At 33.5% G+C, this 21,333-nt stretch overlaps 1 protein-coding gene across 1 annotated transcript; it reads right to left on the reverse strand.

Moving 5' to 3' along the window:
- Positions 1 to 15,808: 15,808 nt before the first annotated feature.
- On the reverse strand, positions 15,809 to 18,007 carry LOC134686249 (uncharacterized). The gene is made up of 2 exons (XM_063545926.1): positions 17,874 to 18,007; positions 15,809 to 17,372 (listed from the first exon to the last, which is right to left on the reverse strand). Exon 2 carries the CDS (start codon positions 17,369 to 17,371, stop codon positions 16,559 to 16,561), a length of 813 nt encoding a protein of 270 aa, XP_063401996.1. The 5' UTR covers position 17,372; positions 17,874 to 18,007; the 3' UTR covers positions 15,809 to 16,558.
- Between the last annotated feature and the right edge of the window lie 3,326 nt (positions 18,008 to 21,333).

The raw sequence follows: 21,333 nt of genomic DNA on the forward strand, positions 1-21,333 counted from the left end.
AGTATGTATGTGTGATTGTCATAGATATTAAATAGCTCTATCCCCTCTGCAGGGTTCTCACTAAGGATTTTTGAAGGCAAGTACTGGGTGAGACCAACAATAAGAAGGAGATATTTTATTCCAATTCAATAAATTATTTTAGTCTCCATGACCTAATTAATAGAGCATGGAAATGATATTAAATTCAGGTTACTTTTAAACTTTTGCTATAAAATGATAAATATGTTCAATGTCCCCAGATTATACATTTTTTGTTAATCTTTATGCATCTTTGGACTCGCCAGTTTTGAAAATGGTGAGTCCAGGACTAGTAGAACCGTCTTGGTGAGAACCCTGCCCTCTGTCATAGTCACTCAGCATAGTCAAGTTATATTTCATTTCCAAAGTCATTGTGCACCTTAAGTTATGGTTCATTGTCTGAATCTTGTGCAAAGGTTACATTATACATGGTTTTACTTTCGTCCAACAGAAGTGTTAAATTACACAGGTCTATAAAATAAGGAGATACTTGACACTGTCCACAATAAATGTGAGTCCCACGTATCAATTTACAAGGTTGACTACCAGCAAAAGCCTTTCCAATCATGTCATAGAAGTATGCCTGTGTGGGATGTAGAAATTCGCTTTTGGCTCGTTCGACTGGGAACGTTAAATTCGATGAATTTTGTCATGTATTATGACTATACGTTTGTGACAAAACTGTGTTCATGTAATATTTGCCGCTGGAGTAAAGCTTACGCCAACTACAATAATTTAACCGAAGTTTTCTGTTGGTCTACTGATCTCAGCAATTCTCAAATGAATTAACGTTTGCAAGTTGATGTACCTTAGTAATGGCCACTAAATTATTTTTCGCATGTTTGGGTTTGGTATATAAAGTGTTTTGTGAAGAGATTACACGATCAAATACGTTTGATTTGACTTTCGACTTAGTCATGGTGGCTCCATTTTGATTGAATAACATTTCCAGTTCAGGGCAGGTCAACATGTCGTGCATTGGAGGATGTCATTGGTAGTCACTAGATTGTTATACATATAAACATTGATGAAGGAATTCGTGTAAGTTTAAGCAGAGGCTTTCGTACATATGATAAAGCAAGGATATATCGTACAGAGGTGCACATGTGATCGAAAGATTGCTAACATCCATTGGCATATGCTCGTGCATATTATGTAGGGTGATGCGGAGTGCTCATTTCAAATCCTGCTCTTCAATAAAAATGTCTCTCACTAACCACTTTTACTCGGATCCCTGTTTTCTTTTACATTCTAAAAGCGTACCATCAGTTTACTAGCTATAGAGAAGAACGATTATATATAGCCTATTTGCACTACACGGACTTCATCAAACTTTTCACTATCATGTCGATTATGTTGGCTAGTTAGCATATACACATTTTGATTATTGTGGTTATGACAACTTGAGCTACTCTACGAAGAAGAGGTAAATACCATTTTTAACGTTCTTGTGTTGAATCCGCCTATAACAAACAGCTTAGAGACCATTGATGCGGTTAAAGAACAACTTCATGTATTTGGTTAATAGTGACGTTAACAACTAGCACCTGGTTAATCGTGACGTTAACAACAAGCACCTGGTTAATAGTGACGTTAACAACGAGCACCTGGTTAATAGTGACGTTAACAACGAGCACCTGTTAAAGAACGTCGATCTACAAAATCCCTTCACAAATTCAATGAGGATCAAGTGCTTTAATAATCGAATTCCAATATAATTATTTAGATAACCTGCGTATATGTATACCTGATTTTCCCCCCGAAAATATGATGGAAGAAAAAAATATCAATACATGTTTGAAGTACGGTGGGCGGGCGGCTGTCACAGTTTCCGTGTAATAAATAATGAGCCGTCCACCCAGGCTTTTTTTCAAAAGGTAATTATAATTTGGAACTATCAAATGACTTTTACCGTTCAGGAATTATGGCTTGCGATTTATTGGAGAATGCAATTTATTTCGTTTCCGTTTATGAATCGCTTGATCAATGCTTGTAAAATGCTAGATATATATATGGTTACTAATAAAAAAAAAAAAAAAAAAAGTGTTCAAAATCGATATCCGATGGAGATTTTCACTTGTGCCTCCCAGGACTATGATCCTTGCTGAAAGTTACCTTGCAATAAATTAAGAACCGTTAAGCCAATGGTTTTGCAGGAAAACAAGCCAGGATAATCTTTCGTATATTAATGTTTACATGTTTCATGTGTTTGGGATATCGCTTTCGTTTTAGGAAATGTGTTGTCATGCATTAGCTAATGTATTTATTTATTTTTGATGGTCCGTGCATTTAAAAAAATATCCGGAAATAGAATTATGGTGCGGACTCGTGTCTCGAGAAGAAGGTTGGCAAGCCTGGTTAATCTGAAAAGTATATCATTTGAAATATCTGGAAAAAGCTTATTTCTGACTTACAAAGACGGGCTTTAACAGATCTTGACGGGAAAGTAACTCAAAACAGTGAACATATACGTGGAATGTACTTTGAAACGCACAAATAGTTTTCCGTTGAACCATAAGACTAGTAGCCAATTTTTCCATGAAAATCAGTCGTCCACGAAAACAAATTTCACCTAGCTTTCCTTTAAGCCACAATACCGTTTTACAAATATTTACACACATGCCCCATTATAAAATAATGCGCAAATTACAAAATGTATACGCAGGGTTATTCATTAAAAACCGGGCCTAATGCATCTGTTCAATATTATTTTATCTTTACGTCTGCAAGACGAACAGGCAGCTTATGCATTTACATAATGTACAATGTTTGGAATTGTGATATATAAAGATGAAAAATTATACCAAGCACACGCGCTATGGATTCCTACAGTCATCTATCGCAAATAATGGTAATCCATATGGTATATATATATATATATATCACTGGAAATATTAAAATTGTTTAAAATCAAATTAAACCACTTTAATGAAACTGGGAATATAAAATTATGACATCATATTGTTAAAGAAGAATGATGCTTCCCACTGAGCTTCAGTGTCCAGGTTAGCAGCCTGGGTTCTTTGACAAAATGGTGGAGGATTTCGATCAATCTTATATAGAAAACATATCTACACATTTTTATTAGTGTTTAAAAAGTGCATGTTTAAGCCTTTTCGCTCACGGTCAACTCATCGTTTGTTTCAGAGTTTAACGTAGCCATTTATTTCGCTGAACTAAGGTAACACGATACCGAATGGCATATCTTCCGATTTCCAAAATGTTTGGCACACATGTTTTTTGAATCGAGTTACATCGGAATATGTAATTAAAAAATGGGGGTCACCATTTTTCTTTTCTTGATATATTTATAGGAAAACGTCAATTTTGACAACAAATTTACATAAGTATTAGGGGAAATGCCTATTTTTCGGATTACCTTTATAGATTTTCCAATGAGTGCCTATGTTCTTATATACGAAGAACCAAAACAGAACTAACATTATATCCAGGATTGCAAGCTGAATCCATACACGTATATCATATGTCACCATCCTTGTTTTGGAGATAAATGTATTAAAAGTTGATTGATACCCTTAGAATTGGACGGAAAACGTGTACGTGACGTTATTGAATACAGAATACGTTATTCCTACTCAACAAAATATGCGTCGGGATCTGGAAGGTGTTTATACTATTTTCATTTCCCATGTCGGGTTTCGTAAATTTCCTAGTATAAATGCAATATAAAATTCTACTGATATAATTTATTTCGTCCTGCACATGGAAATTTCACTCACATGAATTAACATTAATCTCGTCAGATTTTCACACCAAACGTGAATCTTATGATAATAATTCATGAATAATTAATTTAGATGTATGTTTCATTATAATACTTTATTGTGATTGGCTAACTGCACACCACACGTTATTCCGTAAGCAATTATATCACCCAATAAAACTTTTCATTCATGATAACACGTGGTCCCACAATAAAGTGCACAGGTGAATAAAATACAAAAATTATAAAATTCGTGTTTTCATGATCATAGCTAAAAAATGTAATTATAAGTATTGAATGCTTCTTTTTGTAACTTTATAGGGTTGTAAAAGCGTTAACCGTGCGAACATTTTTAGTATGAAGCGCTTCCACGCTTCATACAAAATGTACTTCGGTCAACGCTTTTACACCCCAATAAATTTACAAAAAGAAGTATTCAATTCTTAAATAAATCACCCGGAAAATTGGTACACGTTCAATTCGCGTAAAATTTTAAAATAAGATTTTTCAAATAATATCTTTATTCTAAAATTTAATTAAAATCATAAAAAATACCTTCATTTTTTTGTAACGTTCACGTGAAAATAACATGATTTTTTTTACGTGTAATTCATTTGAATTACTGAGTTTTTTTTAACTCCATCTTTTAAAACAATGGTTGTATCATTGCTTCATCCATGCAGAAATAGATTACTCAAAGAAAATTTCAAAACTTATATTCTTGACTTGCTACGTACATTAGTATAGTGTACTCTGCTTGGTGCAAATGCCGCGTGAGTTGGTTGCTCAGCAAGTCGAACAAACAATGCAAACTGTATGCAGAATTTCACTAAGTTCAACAGTCTGTCATTTGTGGAAAATTATTTACAAAACAAAGCTTGAGATCATATATGCATTCTTTAAAGTTAAAAAAAACTGCGAAATATAAAAGTTCCAGCTTGAAATTCCAAATGTTGGAGATGTAAGTCAGAGTCTGTACTCTGCGTACCTTTTATATTTTATTAAAATGCCTAATCCATCAACATGTCATGAAAAAAAAAAAAAATCCAGACGATATGCGCACCTTTAGTATGAATAGTAATACCAGTTACTTAATTTAAACATGAAGAAAACAGACTACGAAGTGCGGGATTGACGATCGAACGGAAATGGGTGAAACTATATGATGATACGTGCTCTATTAGGATATTGGTGACAAAACGGCAATTTTACCGCACCTCCTTATTTCATTATGGTTTAAATATCTCCAGAAGAACAAAAGTTTTAAGACTTAAACAAATATGTACTAGGAGACTGAAATGTTACTGTGATAATTATACTCCACAGTATATACTTATCAAAACTCTTCAATTTAGGGCCCAACGTTTACTAAAACTACAAATTAGAAATAAAAAGATACTCGTCCAATTAGCATTAGTCACAATTTGCGCAATTGCTTAATTGATGTCTTTGGTTTTGGTGTCGTTAAATATCCAGATGTATATATCCATTTATAATAAAAACTGGCAGTGTTATCACTGGTGCAGACGAACTTATAATATAATTATTTCTGTGACTGCATCTTACATCAGTTTGTAAGATCCATCCCATCAGATAATTCAGCTGATCTGTAACAATTTCATATTCTTGGTTATATATCATGTACTGTGTTACGACGCTAACGAGTAAAGGTAACACCCGGCCACCGAAAGCTTTATCATTTTTTGAGTATGCAGTTCATATAACGGAAAGGTAATTTGGAGATCTAAAATGAAGTAGCAATGTCAGCAAGCTACCGGTGACCTATAGTTTTTAATGTTTGTGTCATTTTGGTCTTTTGTGGATAGTTGTCTCATTGGCAATCATACCACATCTTCTTTTTTATAACATTTCAGTCATCTTGTCTTTGGTGGAAAGTTGATTAGTTGGCAATTTTACCGCACCTCCTTATTTCATTATGGTTTAAATATCTCCAGAAGAACAAAAGTTTTAAGACTTAAACAAATATGTACTAGGAGACTGAAATGTTACTGTGATAATTATACTCCACAGTATATACTTATCAAAACTCTTCAATTTAGGGCCCAACGTTTACTAAAACTACAAATTAGAAATAAAAAGATACTCGTCCAATTAGCATTAGTCACAATTTGCGCAATTGCTTAATTGATGTCTTTGGTTTTGGTGTCGTTAAATATCCAGATGTATATATCCATTTATAATAAAAACTGGCAGTGTTATCACTGGTGCAGACGAACTTATAATATAATTATTTCTGTGACTGCATCTTACATCAGTTTGTAAGATCCATCCCATCAGATAATTCAGCTGATCTGTAACAATTTCATATTCATGGTTATATATCATGTACTGTGTTACGACGCTAACGAGTAAAGGTAACACCCGGCCACCGAAAGCTTTATCATTTTGTAAGCCTAGACATTGGCGGATCCAATAGGGGTGGGGGTCCAGGTGTTGGAACCCCCTCCATTTTTTTTGGACGATCAATGCATTTGAATGGGAGCATATACTTGGACACCCTTTTTACTCTGGGTTGGGACCCCTCTTTTTAAAATGGCAGTATCCGCCCCTACTAGGTGTTTTAGTGGTCTAGCGCGTCGGGCATAGTGCAAGGGGATTTGGTGCCACGATATCCCAGAAGCATGAGTTAGAGTCCCAGCCAGATTAGAACCGCAAATTGTATACGTGTGCATGTAAAACAAATTTCGTTGTAAAGGGTCTAAATATAAATATATATATCTGTTGTAGGGTTGTCACTGACTCAGACGTACTTATGAATATAATTATTTTCTGTGACTGTATCTTACATTAATTTGTAGGATCCTTTAATATAGATAATTTAGCTGATCTGTAACAATAACATCTTCATGCCTTATATATCATGTACTGTAGTACGCCGCTAGATTAAAACTGATGTGGAAAGGTAACACATGACCACCGAAAGCTCTTTTTTGAGAGCCTAGGTGGTCGTGTGGTCTAGCGGGACGGCTGCAGTGCAGGCGATTTGGTGTCACGATATCACAGTAGCATGGGTTCGAATCCCGGCGAGGGAAGAACCAAAAATTTGCTAAAGCAAATTTACGGATCTAACATTGTTGGGTTGATGTTTAGACGAGTTGTATATACATTATGTACACAGCCATGTATCACCATCATTGATGGCGATCCGATGGATACCTGTTGTAGGGTTGTCACTGACTCAGTTACCTTTCCGCTAGATTAAAACTCAGTGACGTGGATTGATGTTTAGACGAGTTGTATATATATATTTCTCTAATTCTATGGAAATTTATCCCTTTCCGAACCCATTGTATACAAAAATTTAATAAACGTGTGGTTGCCGGTGATCTCAGAAGATCATTGGATGATTTTAAGGGTCATGACCTTTTAAGCTAACAGGAATAAATCAAAACATGCTATAACAGGTGTTAATCAGAAATTGTTAATGAAATTGACAACTTCGTGCAATGTGAAAGGTACTCGAAGGGGATTTTCGGTTAAGAAAAAAAGAAGTATTTTTTAATCATTAGAGAAACAGATTCTTACATAGTTACTCGTGAATTATCGGATTTATCCAATCTCGATAGTTAAATTATCAATTTTAAAGTCCTCGCCGAGGCGGCTCGGACTTTAAAATTGATAATTTAACTATCTCGATTGGATAAATCCAATAATCAACTGGTACCAATGTAAGAATCTATATATATATATATCATATAATTAGATAAACACAACAAAAAGTGTCTATATATGAATTAATAAACACAACAAAAGTGTATTTGCAAGCGATACACAGAATCATATATTAAAAATTGAATACAAAAAAGTGTTTAAAATATAAAAAAGAAGATGTGGTATGATTGACAATGAGACAACTATCCACAAAAGACCAAAATGACACAAACATTAACAATTATAGGTCACCGTACGGCCTTCAACAATGAGCAAAGCCCATACCGCATATAGTCAGCTATAAAAGGCCCCGATAAGACAATGTAAAACAATTCAAGTGAGAAAACTAACGGCCTTATTTATGTAAAAAAATGAACGAAAAACAAATATGTAACACATAAACAAACGACAACCACTGAATTACAGGCTCCTGACTTGGGACGTGCAGGCACATACATAATTATTCGAGATGGCTTGTAAAACTAAGATTTATTGGCAGTATTGACCACAGCTTTTTATTATTTACACAAATTTAAATATGTACACATATAGATTCAACGATATATATTGTTCAACTAGATAGATTCATAGATAACTAGATTCATAGATGTATAGATCATTTTTTGGTTACCTCTGGCAACCTACAGATAACTAGATAGATATATATAGATAGATGTATGTATGATCCTGGGATACAGCGATCAACTAACTTAGCTGTTGGATCCTGGGATACAGCGATCCACAAAATGTACTTTTAATATCACTAAAATATAGACAACTGTAACTGTAGTTTATCACACGCAGCGAAGTTGCCAAACACATTTTTCACTTTTTGACGATCAAATGTTTCTATACAACCAACATCTAACTGACTACTGCAATTTTTGACATCACATGGCAAATCATCAATGGAGAAGAATTGTTCATACTGGAACTCTAACTACTCGTATATACATGTACCTGAAAATAAAAAGAACAAAAGAGCAGTACCCAAACAAAACTACATGGTTTAGCTATATATAGTGGAGGGAGGGTGGGTATTTTCAAAATACTTCTCTCTGTATTGTAATTACACGTCTGTTCACTTGCAGCTCAAAGTTAAAAAGAATGCTAACGTCAAATTGACGTCACCACTATACATCTTATCGACTACATATGAATTTAAAGGAAAGCACTGCAACGGACGAGATTAATACTTTCCACTAGAATAACCGAATTTATGTATATTACATAAATTCTATTATTCGAGATGGCTTGTAAAACTAAGATTTATTGGCAGTATTGACCACAGCTTTTTATTATTTACACAAATTTAAATATGTACACATATAGATTCAACGATATATATTGTTCAACTAGATAGATTCATAGATAACTAGATTCATAGATGTATAGATCATTTTTTGGTTACCTCTGGCAACCTACAGATAACTAGATAGATATATATAGATAGATGTATGTATGATCCTGGGATACAGCGATCAACTAACTTAGCTGTTGGATCCTGGGATACAGCGATCCACAAAATGTACTTTTAATATCACTAAAATATAGACAACTGTAACTGTAGTTTATCACACGCAGCGAAGTTGCCAAATTGATTAGGTACGGTATATGTCAAACTCAACCGTACCGGATCAACCGCCACTAAAGTGGGGATGAAGCTGCGATAGGACATAGGACTGTGGCCAATACTGTTTTAAAATTATCTAAGATATACACATACTAGTACCAAATGTATCTGGAAATGTATAAGAACCAGAACAAATAAACATTTCAAGCGCACCTAAATTGTCCTTGCAAATTATTTAGAAATATGTCATTTCCTAGATCAGTCAAATGAACATCATCTTCCTTTGAAAAAGTACTATTATGAAGAATATCTGGATACTTTATATAATGTCCCCCATTCTTTAACACGAATGATGCAATGGCACTATTTATCCTAATTCTGCATGCCATCATGCTATCCTGACTTTTTGAATGACGCCAATTCGTTCTGGGTAAAATCTGAGACCAGACAATCGAACTATTAGTTAGATACTTTTGTACCTTCTCAAAGGTGGCATCGATTTCATTCCTTAAAAACCCTAATTTTGTCTTCCCCAAATCATTTCCAGCAATATGAAGGACAAGATATTTCGGCGCTTTTTCATATTTCATCAGTCTTTTTATTGTCGATTCCAAATCTTTTAAACCCATGCCACCATAGTACCCTTGCCACCAAACTTTAACTCCTATTCTATGAAGACCTAAATTTACACCACCTGTTCTAATTCTTGCGTGTACAAATGCATTTCTTATCAAAGATAAGCCTACTATCCATACTGACACTTCTTGGCCTACAATTTGATACATGTATGTATTGACATGAAATATACTAAATTGACCATCAAATTCAACGAAATTTATTCAAAATTGTGGTATTTGTATATAACTTTTGAAAGTATCAGAACCCCAACGACCCATTACTTTAATTTTCTCGTCAGAAAAACCAAGCATAGTTGCTGAAGTAGCACTACCGATTCTAAATGAGTGCGTCCCATACTTTGATTGATCAAAACCAATATACCCCAGGGCTTGTTTTAGAATTCCTGAAAACTGATATCGAGTCATCAGAGAGCCATCAAAGTGGCAATATAATTGACCACTAATTCGAGGTCGAATCTTAAATATTCTTGCAGTAATTTTACCGGACAAATTCCAACATCTGATTGTCGGGCCACAAAAATTGAAGTCCCTCGACCTAGCTGGTCTGTTTTTGAAGACGCCAAGTATATTTTTATATTATGATTAGTAACCTCCACATTTTCAATTTTAATGGCATGATTGGACCCTTCCCTGTCACATGCAGTTGTCATTTCAGCAACTCGCAGAAATGCAAAAAAAAAAAAAAAAAAAAAAAAAAAAAAAATAAAAAAAAAAAAAAATAAAAAATAAAAAAAAAAAAAAAAAAAAATCCCATTGAAAAAGCACTAGAAAATAAGACAACTTCATATATGGAGCTACAAAATGCGGGCAAAATCTTTATAATATTTTTTAACAGATCTATAGTAATAGGTAATCTACTGTCAGGTCTCTTTAACTTTGACCTTGCTATTCCATCAATCATTTCCTTACAACAAATAATTGAGACATATCTTCGTAATTATTAATCTTATTATAAAAACTGTTAGCTGAAATATAACATTTCACCGTATATGGAGCCATGTCCAAGCAAGACATGTATGCAATGAACTGAGTAATGTGGTTCAATGGTATTGGAAAACTATGATCTAAATCAAAACTATCCATAAATTTAGCCAAAGCATTTAAAGCTCGTTGATAAGCTTGAATTGTATTACAGTGGGAAAGCCACGGATCGATTCTGCGCCTCCTTCCATATGACGTAACGGCCAGAAAATCAAGGGCGACAATCGCGATTTTTCATAGAGGGCGACACTATCGCGCCATCGCGGCAATTTGTTTACATCGTGTACGTGTGATTTTTCGAGAAATTTATCATTAAAGACAATTAAACTTGTGTCATTTCATCATCAATTAGTTATATAGGTAAGTTTTACAGGTGACCATGCTATTTTTTCTTCTTAGAAGATTTTATTTTACAAGAAACGAACATCTGAAAATGGCAAGTGACGTTGTTAATTTGGGGATAAAAATATGGCGGGTGTTTTCCCCTTCTGAAAATAACTGACACATTTGCATCCTATTGGCTATTTAAATATAAAATGACCAAAAATAGTATCTATGATGATAGGAGTCCCTAAATATTTGCATAAATACCCATCACTCCGTGTCAAATTGTAACTGAGGCTGCGAAAAGGAAGCACACAAATCGACGCCATTTTTCAACAGATTAAGGTTTCTGAGCTCACGAAATCCTAGTATTATTACTTTTAATGGTTAGTAGAAAGATATTAATACTATCCATAACATGATTTATTGATCTGATCGGGTTATGGCTACATGTTTGCCTCTTTTCGATTCTTAAATCCAGTAAATTTCCGTAGACCACATGTAAATAAACGCCCCTTTTCCAGCGTGAGACTTCAATTTGAATAAAACTTCAATTTTGGCAGGTCAATGTTAGCATTTAAATTTTAATTAAAGTTTTACAGTTGTGTAATGAATATGTGCTGATTTGTTTGGTTGTCTCGAATAGTAAAAAGGTTAATATTTTTATTTTTGAACCCAAAAAGTGTGACAAAAAACACCAAAAAAAAACAAACAAAATAAAAATATAGGAAAAAAATAACTATCCCCAGGATAAAGGGGGTTTCCAACTATATGTCCCCATTCAAATGCATTGATCGTCCCCAAAAAAGGGAGATTCCAATCCCTGGAACCCTATCCCTGGATCTGCCACTGGGAACTATGACTATTAAAACGTATAAAGAATTAGAGAATTGTTACTAAAGGAACAAGAATAGAGAAAATTTACCATAAAATAAGTTAAAAAAAAAGAGCAAATGACATGCTAGCTGCGGAACCGTCGCTCTTAGGTCCTTATGTTATTTTTTGACTATTTGCGGACCATATACAATTTTTTTTCTGGGCCACCTTCCTATGCATCCCAGAAAAAAATCAAAATATTCCTAGCAGCAAGCCAGAGGTCTGGTCATAATCATTTAGAACTTTTGATGTGCTAATTTATATATTGAGGAAAGAAAAATTATGGACAAAAAGTATAAAAAAAATAGAGACCAATGAACTAAAAGATTAAATGATAAAGAAATGCAGAAGACCCCATCCAGACCCTTGTCTATGTGAACAACAGTACTATTATTTTTGCTCAATATTGCATATGGGCATGTAAAATCTATAATACTAAAATTACGAGGTCCAATTTGTCAGCCGTCATCACGTAAAAAAGATGAATCAAATAATTCAACTTTATATTTAACTAATATAGTACAAAAGTGTAGATTAAAAATTACACCACCCCAGACCCTTTTGTTTTTGACGTAATTAATATTGCCAATAATTAAGAAGTTCCAGTTCGAGTCCGATACAGATACCAATAGTATATTCACCTGTTACCTATTACCTTATCTGTATGTTCCGCATCTGACAGGCTCACCACCAAACGGTGTATTCAGGATTAATATGCTATATACACGGTCATAATCACAGGGTTGACACTACTAAATTGTCAAATTGTTACCTATTGTAGTATTTTAATCAGTAAGACTTTCAAAGATAACAAATCTGGACTAAAAATAAGGCGTATAGGTACAGTTTTCAATTTGTTTGTGGGCATGCATGACATAAAACAGCGAATCAAAGAATTCAACTTCATTCCGATGACAACTTGAATACTAATACTAAAATAAGGCTTGCGCATAGTTATATACTTTAATTCATTCACAGACCCGCTATATCACGGGTGTTTTCTAGTATCTTTTAAAGATTTCAGGTATATGAAATATTCACCAGTAGGAAAGTATAAATTCTGTCCCTCCTTCCATGCTAAAGGTATAAAGAATTAAAGATATGAATGATTGAATGAAAAGTTATCTTTTAAATAACAGATACCTGTAAGATAATTTAATGTTGCATATTATGTTATACTTTATTTAAACATTATTTATATCTATTAAAGAGGTTGATATGTTATTATGATGATGAATTTTAAATACTAAAGTAAATGAATTTATAAGTAGAAAATTTTTCCAAACATCTGTTGGTGTGTATAAGTATTACCTTTTCTAGAGGACCTTTTTCGGAACGTCTGGATTGGGTATTTTTAGCTGAGGATTTCGGAATTGATCCTTCAGATTCCAGTATTTCCTTTCAACATTTTTACCTCAGAAGAGCATGTTTTTGTCAGTAGACAATTAAAATATATTATAATTTACCGATCATATAGCAACTCTAGAGAAGTTTGAAATTATATTTATTTGATAATATCATCTGCATAAATTATATATTTTCAGATAACAATAGGAATAAGAAGAGCAGGATTTCTATATTGAGGATTTACATGTATGGGACAGAGGACTATTTGGCTTGATTTTACTTTAAAAAACTTTTTAATTTTAGCAATAGTTCTCCTTAATTGTTTAAAATACTTTTTACATATTTTTCATTTTAACATTATTTTTATAAACTTGTATTTCTAAACATTTTTATATTTTCAAATATACATACAATGTGAAACACTCCACCATTTTATATTGATAACGTGGGGTAAATGTACATGAGACACTAAACTGTTGCAATACAATATTACTTAATGTCATTGATGCAAAGCTAGCATATTCATAGGGCCCCCTTTCACAGGAAAAACATTGGTTGATTAAATAGGGAATCACTGGAGCGGGCCCCTCCCAAGTTAGTCGGCAGCAGCAACCCCCCCCCCCCCCCCCCCTCTCCCAATAGAAAAGTTCTTGATCGGTCACTGGTGTCAGACATATACATGTATGTACTGTAGTATTTGAGACATAAGAAAAATAAAAGACATGAAAGTCAAAATGATGGTCTTTTATTCTTTATAAGGTTTGAATGACTTAAATGGAAAGTTTCTAGAATTGTTCACTTCTCCTAGACATAGTGAGGTCTCTCAAGTAGCCTATCATGACATGACTTTTCACTGTTTTGCTTCCAATGGCATGTAGATTTCAAAGTGTGGTAACCCCTGCACCTAAATAAATCATTTTCAGTAGATACATATTTTTTTTCAGACTTTTTGATGAAAAGTTTAAACTAATATACAAATTAGAAAAAAGAAAACTGATCAACTTGAACCCACAACATATAATTGAGCTCAGGTGCTCTGGAAGAGTAAGCAGATCCTGCTCCTTGTGTAGTATTATGAATGAGATGTCTATGTACCTTTTTCCTGGATATGTTAACGCATGATTTTGCAAATTATTGCAATTGTTTGCTTTTAGAATGGAGTAAAATGTGTGAAAAGGTATTCTATTGCAGAAAAATCAGCACACAGATATAGGAATAGTATGATTCTTAATAAACTATAGATCATGTATCCAAGATTTGTTTTCTTGTAAACTGGTGTAAAATAAAAATGTGGGTCAAGCAGTTATATCAATGCAACAAAACAGGATCACCAAAATCAGAGTGAGACATTCATATACCATTTTTAAAGTAGACCTTGGAAGTGACATAGCATTTTGTTAATGCTTTAAATGGTCATATAGCTCTAACATGTATTAAGAATTTGATGTACTAGGCATTGGGCATTCATATTGAATTTTAATCTCCAAGTTCTCAAGAGTTAAATATGCCCCAGGGCCCAGAAACACTCAAACATGAATAGTTGGTCACAGTGTACATCAGGTTGCTTGATAAGCATGATAAGGACAGACATTTATTAACATGTGTGAGTGTTTAGGCAGGCAATATTTGTTGATTGGTACATTTCCCTTTTAAAATTGACAAGTTGAAACATTTCAGATTTATAATAATTTACAGAATCAAAGAATGACTGTAACCATTACCCTAAAAATTGGCTAAAAACAAAGACTAGCTGAGTGCTTACACTTTGCATTTTTGCATGCTTATTCAGACAACAACTTTTGACTAACTGATTTTGTTTTGTTGAAAAAAGGGGGGTAGGTCTACTTCCAGACAGTGGAAGTTATTTATATGGACAAATTCGTTCATAGATTAAACCAGTTTCAATGTACTACATAAATCTCGACCATAAATCTGTTATACACCAGCAGCATAATTAAATAACTACAGAAAATGTGATACGAGGAGTTTGAGCAACTTGTAAACATCAACAAATGACGTTGTAAAGCCTTCAACCACTCAACATTTTAAGTAAAATATATTTAAAATCCTGAAAACATCATCACCCTTCGTTGTCTCAATCAATTTTGTGCTTAAAATCTGTAAAACTTGACATAATTTGCTTGATTTTGCACCGAAATAACTCCCAAAACGTCTGAAAAATGTTGAATTTTGACCTCCGGTTGAAGTATTTATTATGTAAACAAGACTCAGAGTGACGGGGAATCCTGTACATAGTCATGTGCCCATATGTTTCTAGGTCACATTTATTTATATCTCGACCAATGAAAAGCTTTAGGATGCATTTGTGTCAGTTGTTTGTAGTCGTGGGGATTACCCGCGTTTTTTTGGAAATCAACGGAGGTAGCCTTATGATTTATCATATTTCAGTAACGGAGCACTTATTTGAATACCGAATTTGGCAGTCGTCTGACAAAATCTATTGTAATGAAAAATTAAACTCAAATACTGATGGATGATAAGTTGTTTTCATAGATTTATTGTCTGAAGCACAGGCTACGTTTTTGTTTACACGCTGGTTACAGCGCCACCTCAAAATTTTTAGATTATGTCCCCTTTCCCGCGGGACTACCGGAAGTAGCTCTTCAATGTCACTGGCTTTCCCACTGTTAGGAGCAAGCGAACAATTAATTAATCTGTTTGTTTCAAACTCAATATCAATCTCTGAACTCTTCTGGGTTGTTTTCTGGAACCGACTCGGCCCCGGATGCTAGTTCCCGGAATCTCTTTAACTGAAAACGAGAAATCGAGTCTGCAATTTCATTTTTACAACCATCAATATGTTGTGCTTCAAACTGAATATTTTGCTGCATTGTAAAAAGAACAAGGGGTCGAATAAATGCCACCACACGCTTCGACTTGGCAGTTCTTTTATTGACAATGCTAACTAATGCCATATTGTCAATTCGAAATAAAATCTTTCGATTTTGGAAATTTGATGCCCATATAAACATAGCTAAAACAATTGGAACTAACTCTAAAAAAGTAATGTCCTTCATGATTGGCATATTTGACCATGCTTCCGGCCATTTATATTGTGCCCATTTACCATCAAAATATGCACCACAACCAAAATCAGAGTTACCACAGCTGTCAGTGTACAAATGCAGCGTTTCATTTGTTATCCACGTGTTTTCTGATAGATAACAATCTCCGTTAAAATGTTCCAGAAAAATCAGCCTAATTTTTGCATCTTCTCTGAGATCATTATTATTCTAATTGAATAAAAGGGCTTTTTTATAAACCCTATGTCCTATGACATCATGAAACCTGCGAAGGAAAACCCTAGACGAAGTAATCGCCCTTGAACAGAAAGCCATCAAACCCACTACTGATTCTAAGTCCTTTTACTTGTGTGTAATCTTTTTATTCAACATTCACTGGTTGCATATATAACAACCAAAGTTCATTGTCTATATTACTCCATAAACTGGATGGTTCATGAGCTTTTCTTAGTCTATATTGCTCATCGTAATTTTTCCAACCCATACCTTGGTTTCTTTGAGCCCCAAGGCGAATTGTGTGCATGTACTTTAACAATTCCTTAAATCGGTTTACGTGCACACCACAATAAATATAAATAAAAATGATGAAAGCATCTGTCCACTTTTCAATATTTGTAATTTTTGATTGTTGAGAAATGGGTTGTAAAATGAATTCCCCTTGAGCCCATGTCAACTTTTGTTTGTCAGAAACCGTGTTGACTGAATTTTTTAATAGACAAGCTAAATCTATGAATTCCCCTTTCAATATTTTTTCTTTAATTGACTGTGTTACATTTATGCCTAGATTCTCATGAACACTTTCAATTCTATTGGGAATTTGTACATAATCATTATTGGACACATTACCTGTTTGTGACATAAACTGTGTGTTATCAACAGTTGGCTGGGGGTCTATTGGTCGTCTTGGTTGCCATGGTAACATGTCCGGGATGTGGACGGAGTTGTCCTGATTTCTAGAAAATGTTGGCATCAACATTCTTGTAGTTGATACTGTTGTTGCAGTTGTTGGTATGGCAGCGCCGTCATGTCCAGAAGTTGTGTAGATAGCCTCAGGCCTTGTAACCGTCGATGATTGTACTGACGCCCGTGACGAAACTCCCTTCGACACCACCGGGGTCCTTCTTAATCCAGCTCTCGCTGATGCTGTACGCTTCCTGGTACCTCTTCTCAACATACTGAAACTCACAATTAAATTTATTTATTCATTTATTTTTATTAAATTTATTTATTAACTTATTTCAAATTTATTCGTTTGTTTGTGTGTGTAACCAAAAGTCTCTAATCAATGACAATATATCTTAAAGCTGTAGCCGTTCAAACGATGTATTATCGTTTTTGTTGAATTGATAGTATGTCGTGTTCTACGAAGTAATTACTTCCGCAGCAGAATCACTGGGTGAATTATTCACCAAATATAAAATCACCACAAAAATATAATTTCTTTTAACTTAAGTCCTGAGCTTAAGTGGTATTGTGATTAAATAAATTTCTTTTATTTCATATTCGGCACCACGTGGCGGCCACGCCGTTTCGAAATTCAACAATTTCTAACTATTTTACAATTCATTTATTAAAATGAATGTTTGTATTATCCATATATCTCTTTGCCTATTATACATATATAAAATACCAACTTTAATATCCACTATAGTAATAACTTGATATTTTCAAAATACTTCTCTCTGTATTGTAATTACACGTCTGTTCACTTGCAGCTCAAAGTTAAAAAGAATGCTAACGTCAAATTGACGTCACCACTATACATCTTATCGACTACATATGAATTTAAAGGAAAGCACTGCAACGGACGAGATTAATACTTTCCACTAGAATAACCGAATTTATGTATATTACATAAATTCTAATAATGTGGCGGGGTTAAACATGTTAGCGGGATCCCAACCCTCCCCCTTACCTGGGACAGTGGTATAACAGTACAACATAAGAACGAAAAGCAGCATTGTCTAACTGTTTCATCCATCTTGGGACTTTTCAAGACTATATATATCTGCTACGAGAGAATCCCGCACCGGGTCCAGAAACCGTTTATACTAGACTGCCACACTTAAACTCGGTAACATATATAGAATCTCTAAAGCCGATAAAGAGTTCACTGTGAGTGACAAAGAAGATAAAAACATGCACATTTTAAGCTCTATATTTCTCTCTCTATATAGAATAGAATATAGAATAGAATATTTTTATTTCCCAAATTACAGGGCCCATAAAGGGCATAAAATCAGATACAATTGATTTACATAATTAGTAATAACAGCAATAATAGAGGCATATACATATATAATTGGAATATAAGCATTGGTCAGAATCAAGCTAAAACCCACATATATATTGTGAATAAAAGAATAATAAAATTACATTATACATGCATATGTATTTATTTTCAAATTATTTACTTGACTAAATGTCAGTGTTCATGCCTGATCTCCTTAATTCAAAAAAGTCACAAATATAACAACCCAGTTTTTCCATAAGAGTAACATTTTCTTGGGTCAAGAGCCATAAAAATTTAGAAGATTTATTGAAGTTTATAAAATTATAACAATTGTTAGAAATGTCTTGAAAAAAATCGTCCCTTTGAATATCATAAAGAGGACATTCTAATAAAAAATGAAGCTCATCTTCAACTTTACCAAGTGAGCAATTAGTACAAAGACGCTCAGATCTTTCTATATGCTTTTTTGAATATCTGTCTGTCTCAATTTTTAAAGAGTGAGCACTTATTTTTAATTTACAAATTGACTGCCTTTTTTTGAAGTCCTGCAATTCTAAATATTTTTCTTTTTTAAAACAATTTTTTATGGAAAAATAAGTACCAAGCTTCCCTTTTTCAGAGTTAATTGTTTGATACTTCAGTTTATTCCAAAAAGTGACATAACTTTTACATAGTTTATTTTTAACATACTGACATAAAGAACCAATTGATTGGTCAAAATTTGGTAATTCAATTTCTCTCTGAATATAATCTATACTAGAATACCATGTATTTACATTAGAGCTATGTAACTGTTTACAACATATAAACGCTTCACATAATAGTCCTTCTGTTAAATGTTCCAGTCTATGACAATATTTTAACATTGATAAAATTATAGTAAATACATAGGAAATATACCAAGCTCTGACATTACAGCTATATTACTTGACTTTCTGTTTACACCAAGAATGTATTTCATAAATTTGGTGTGAGATTTTTCAGAAGAATCCTGACCAAAGACTTTTTCTAGTATATAATCATTATCTTTTTTACAAGCAGCTGAATCTGTTCTAAACTTTCCCCATATTTCACTGCCATATAATAGTATGGGTTTAATTGTATGATCATAAAGATGTAAAGAAGTGGCAATACTAGGGTTAGATGATGATAAGCATCTCTGTAGCTTAAAACAAGCTTTTAAAGATTTGTTGTATAATTCATCTTTACACTGCTTAAATAAACCACTAGATGTAAATGTGATTCCAAGGTATCTATATAATTTTACGCTTTCAATCTCTTTACCTCCAAAACGTAAAAAGCATTTTAAAAATTTTCCTGGCTTGTTAAGAATTATACTTTTTGTCTTTTTTAAATTTACATCAAAACACCATTCTACACAATATTCATGTAACATACTAATTCTCTTTTGCAAGCCTTCCTGTGTTTCTGAAAAAATTACTACATCATCAGCATACATAAGACAGTCTACTCTACGGTTATTAATATTTACTGGATCAGGACAAGATAAAAACTTGTCAGGTAGATCATCGGTACGTCTAAACACCACCTAGGCCGCCTTGGTGCACTAAGCTCCAGGAAGTGCACTAAGCCCATGAAGGACCAGTCACATAAGCACCAAGGTCATTTAGAACGATACAGATTTGATTAAAGAGCATATATTTAAATTTTGGTGTAAATATATTCAGAAATATAAGAGTTATTAACATTTTATATGGCACGCGCCGATTTTGTGTAATGTGTCCAGTTGTCATATTGTTGATTGAATCCAATGAAGCTTGACGAATTTAAAAATACTGCACTAAGGATATGAAACAAAGGTCAAATATGCACCAAGATAATAGAATCAGATAAATGGTTATATTAAAAATCATATGTTGAAAGTTGGTTCGATGATATAAAGAGATTTAAAAGTTATTAACATTTTAACGTGACACGTGCTCTTCTTGTGTAATGTCTGATCAACTTGCTAATTGATCCAATCAATTCTGAGGGATTATCTTTAAACTAGTAAATTATTTTCTTTGTTCCTAATTAGTAATGATAAAAGGGCTGTTGATAAATTTTTTTTCACGCCTTGTTAGAAAAAATATATTGAAAAAGTGTTTGTTTGCGCTTTTCGGAATGAAGGATTTGCGGCAATAGTAGTGGAAACAATAGAGGAATTTGGCTTTTACTCAAAGCGGAGTATATTGTAGTTTATTTATTTCCTTTTAAGCTTCTACATTTACTGTTTCAATATTTGCACGAATAGACACAAATTGATTTATTATTTCAAATATAAGAGTTAAAATGTGACGTCCTAGGGGTTCAATCAACTTTATTTTTCAGATTTAGCCAAAAAGTTTAAATCAAAATTAAATAGTAGAAGAATAGCTTTTCATATGCTGGATTAATAGTTATGTTTTTATTGCTTCATCTTCAATAAAAACGTCGTATGGCACACTCTGTTTTTTAAAACAATATTTTTATATCTCCCTATCCCAATCCTTAGGGGAGCAACACCACATCTAAACTTGACGAAAGCACTTCTGTGACTGAAGGGTTAAGCTATTTTGCAGTATTCCTCCGGTTCAAAATTTTCTTAACTACATTCGTAGCTTATTGCCACCTCTAACCGATACTGATTTATCAGAATGTAATACAGCATGCCAATTTACGACATGTTTTTCGTGTAATTTTGACATAAAAGTTTTTACAACAAAGTTAGTGTCCATATTTTCAGGACACGATAAATGACTTGAATTTAGCTAGAAGGTTTAATTTCTTTTCGAAGAAAAAATTCAATTTTTAGATATAGGAAGATGTGGTGTGAGTGCCAATGAGACAACTCACCATCCAAATAACAATTTAAAAAGTAAACCATTATAGGTTAAAGTACGACCTTCAACACGGAGCCTTTT

Source organism: Mytilus trossulus, chromosome 1 (genome assembly GCF_036588685.1).
Source record: "Mytilus trossulus isolate FHL-02 chromosome 1, PNRI_Mtr1.1.1.hap1, whole genome shotgun sequence".
NCBI lineage: Eukaryota > Metazoa > Mollusca > Bivalvia > Mytilida > Mytilidae > Mytilus > Mytilus trossulus.

What these genes read in the sequence shown, in the direction of transcription:
- LOC134686249 (XM_063545926.1), bottom strand. Translation starts at nt 17,371, where the DNA reads ATGTTGAGAAGAGGTACCAGGAAGCGTACAGCATCAGCGAGAGCTGGA.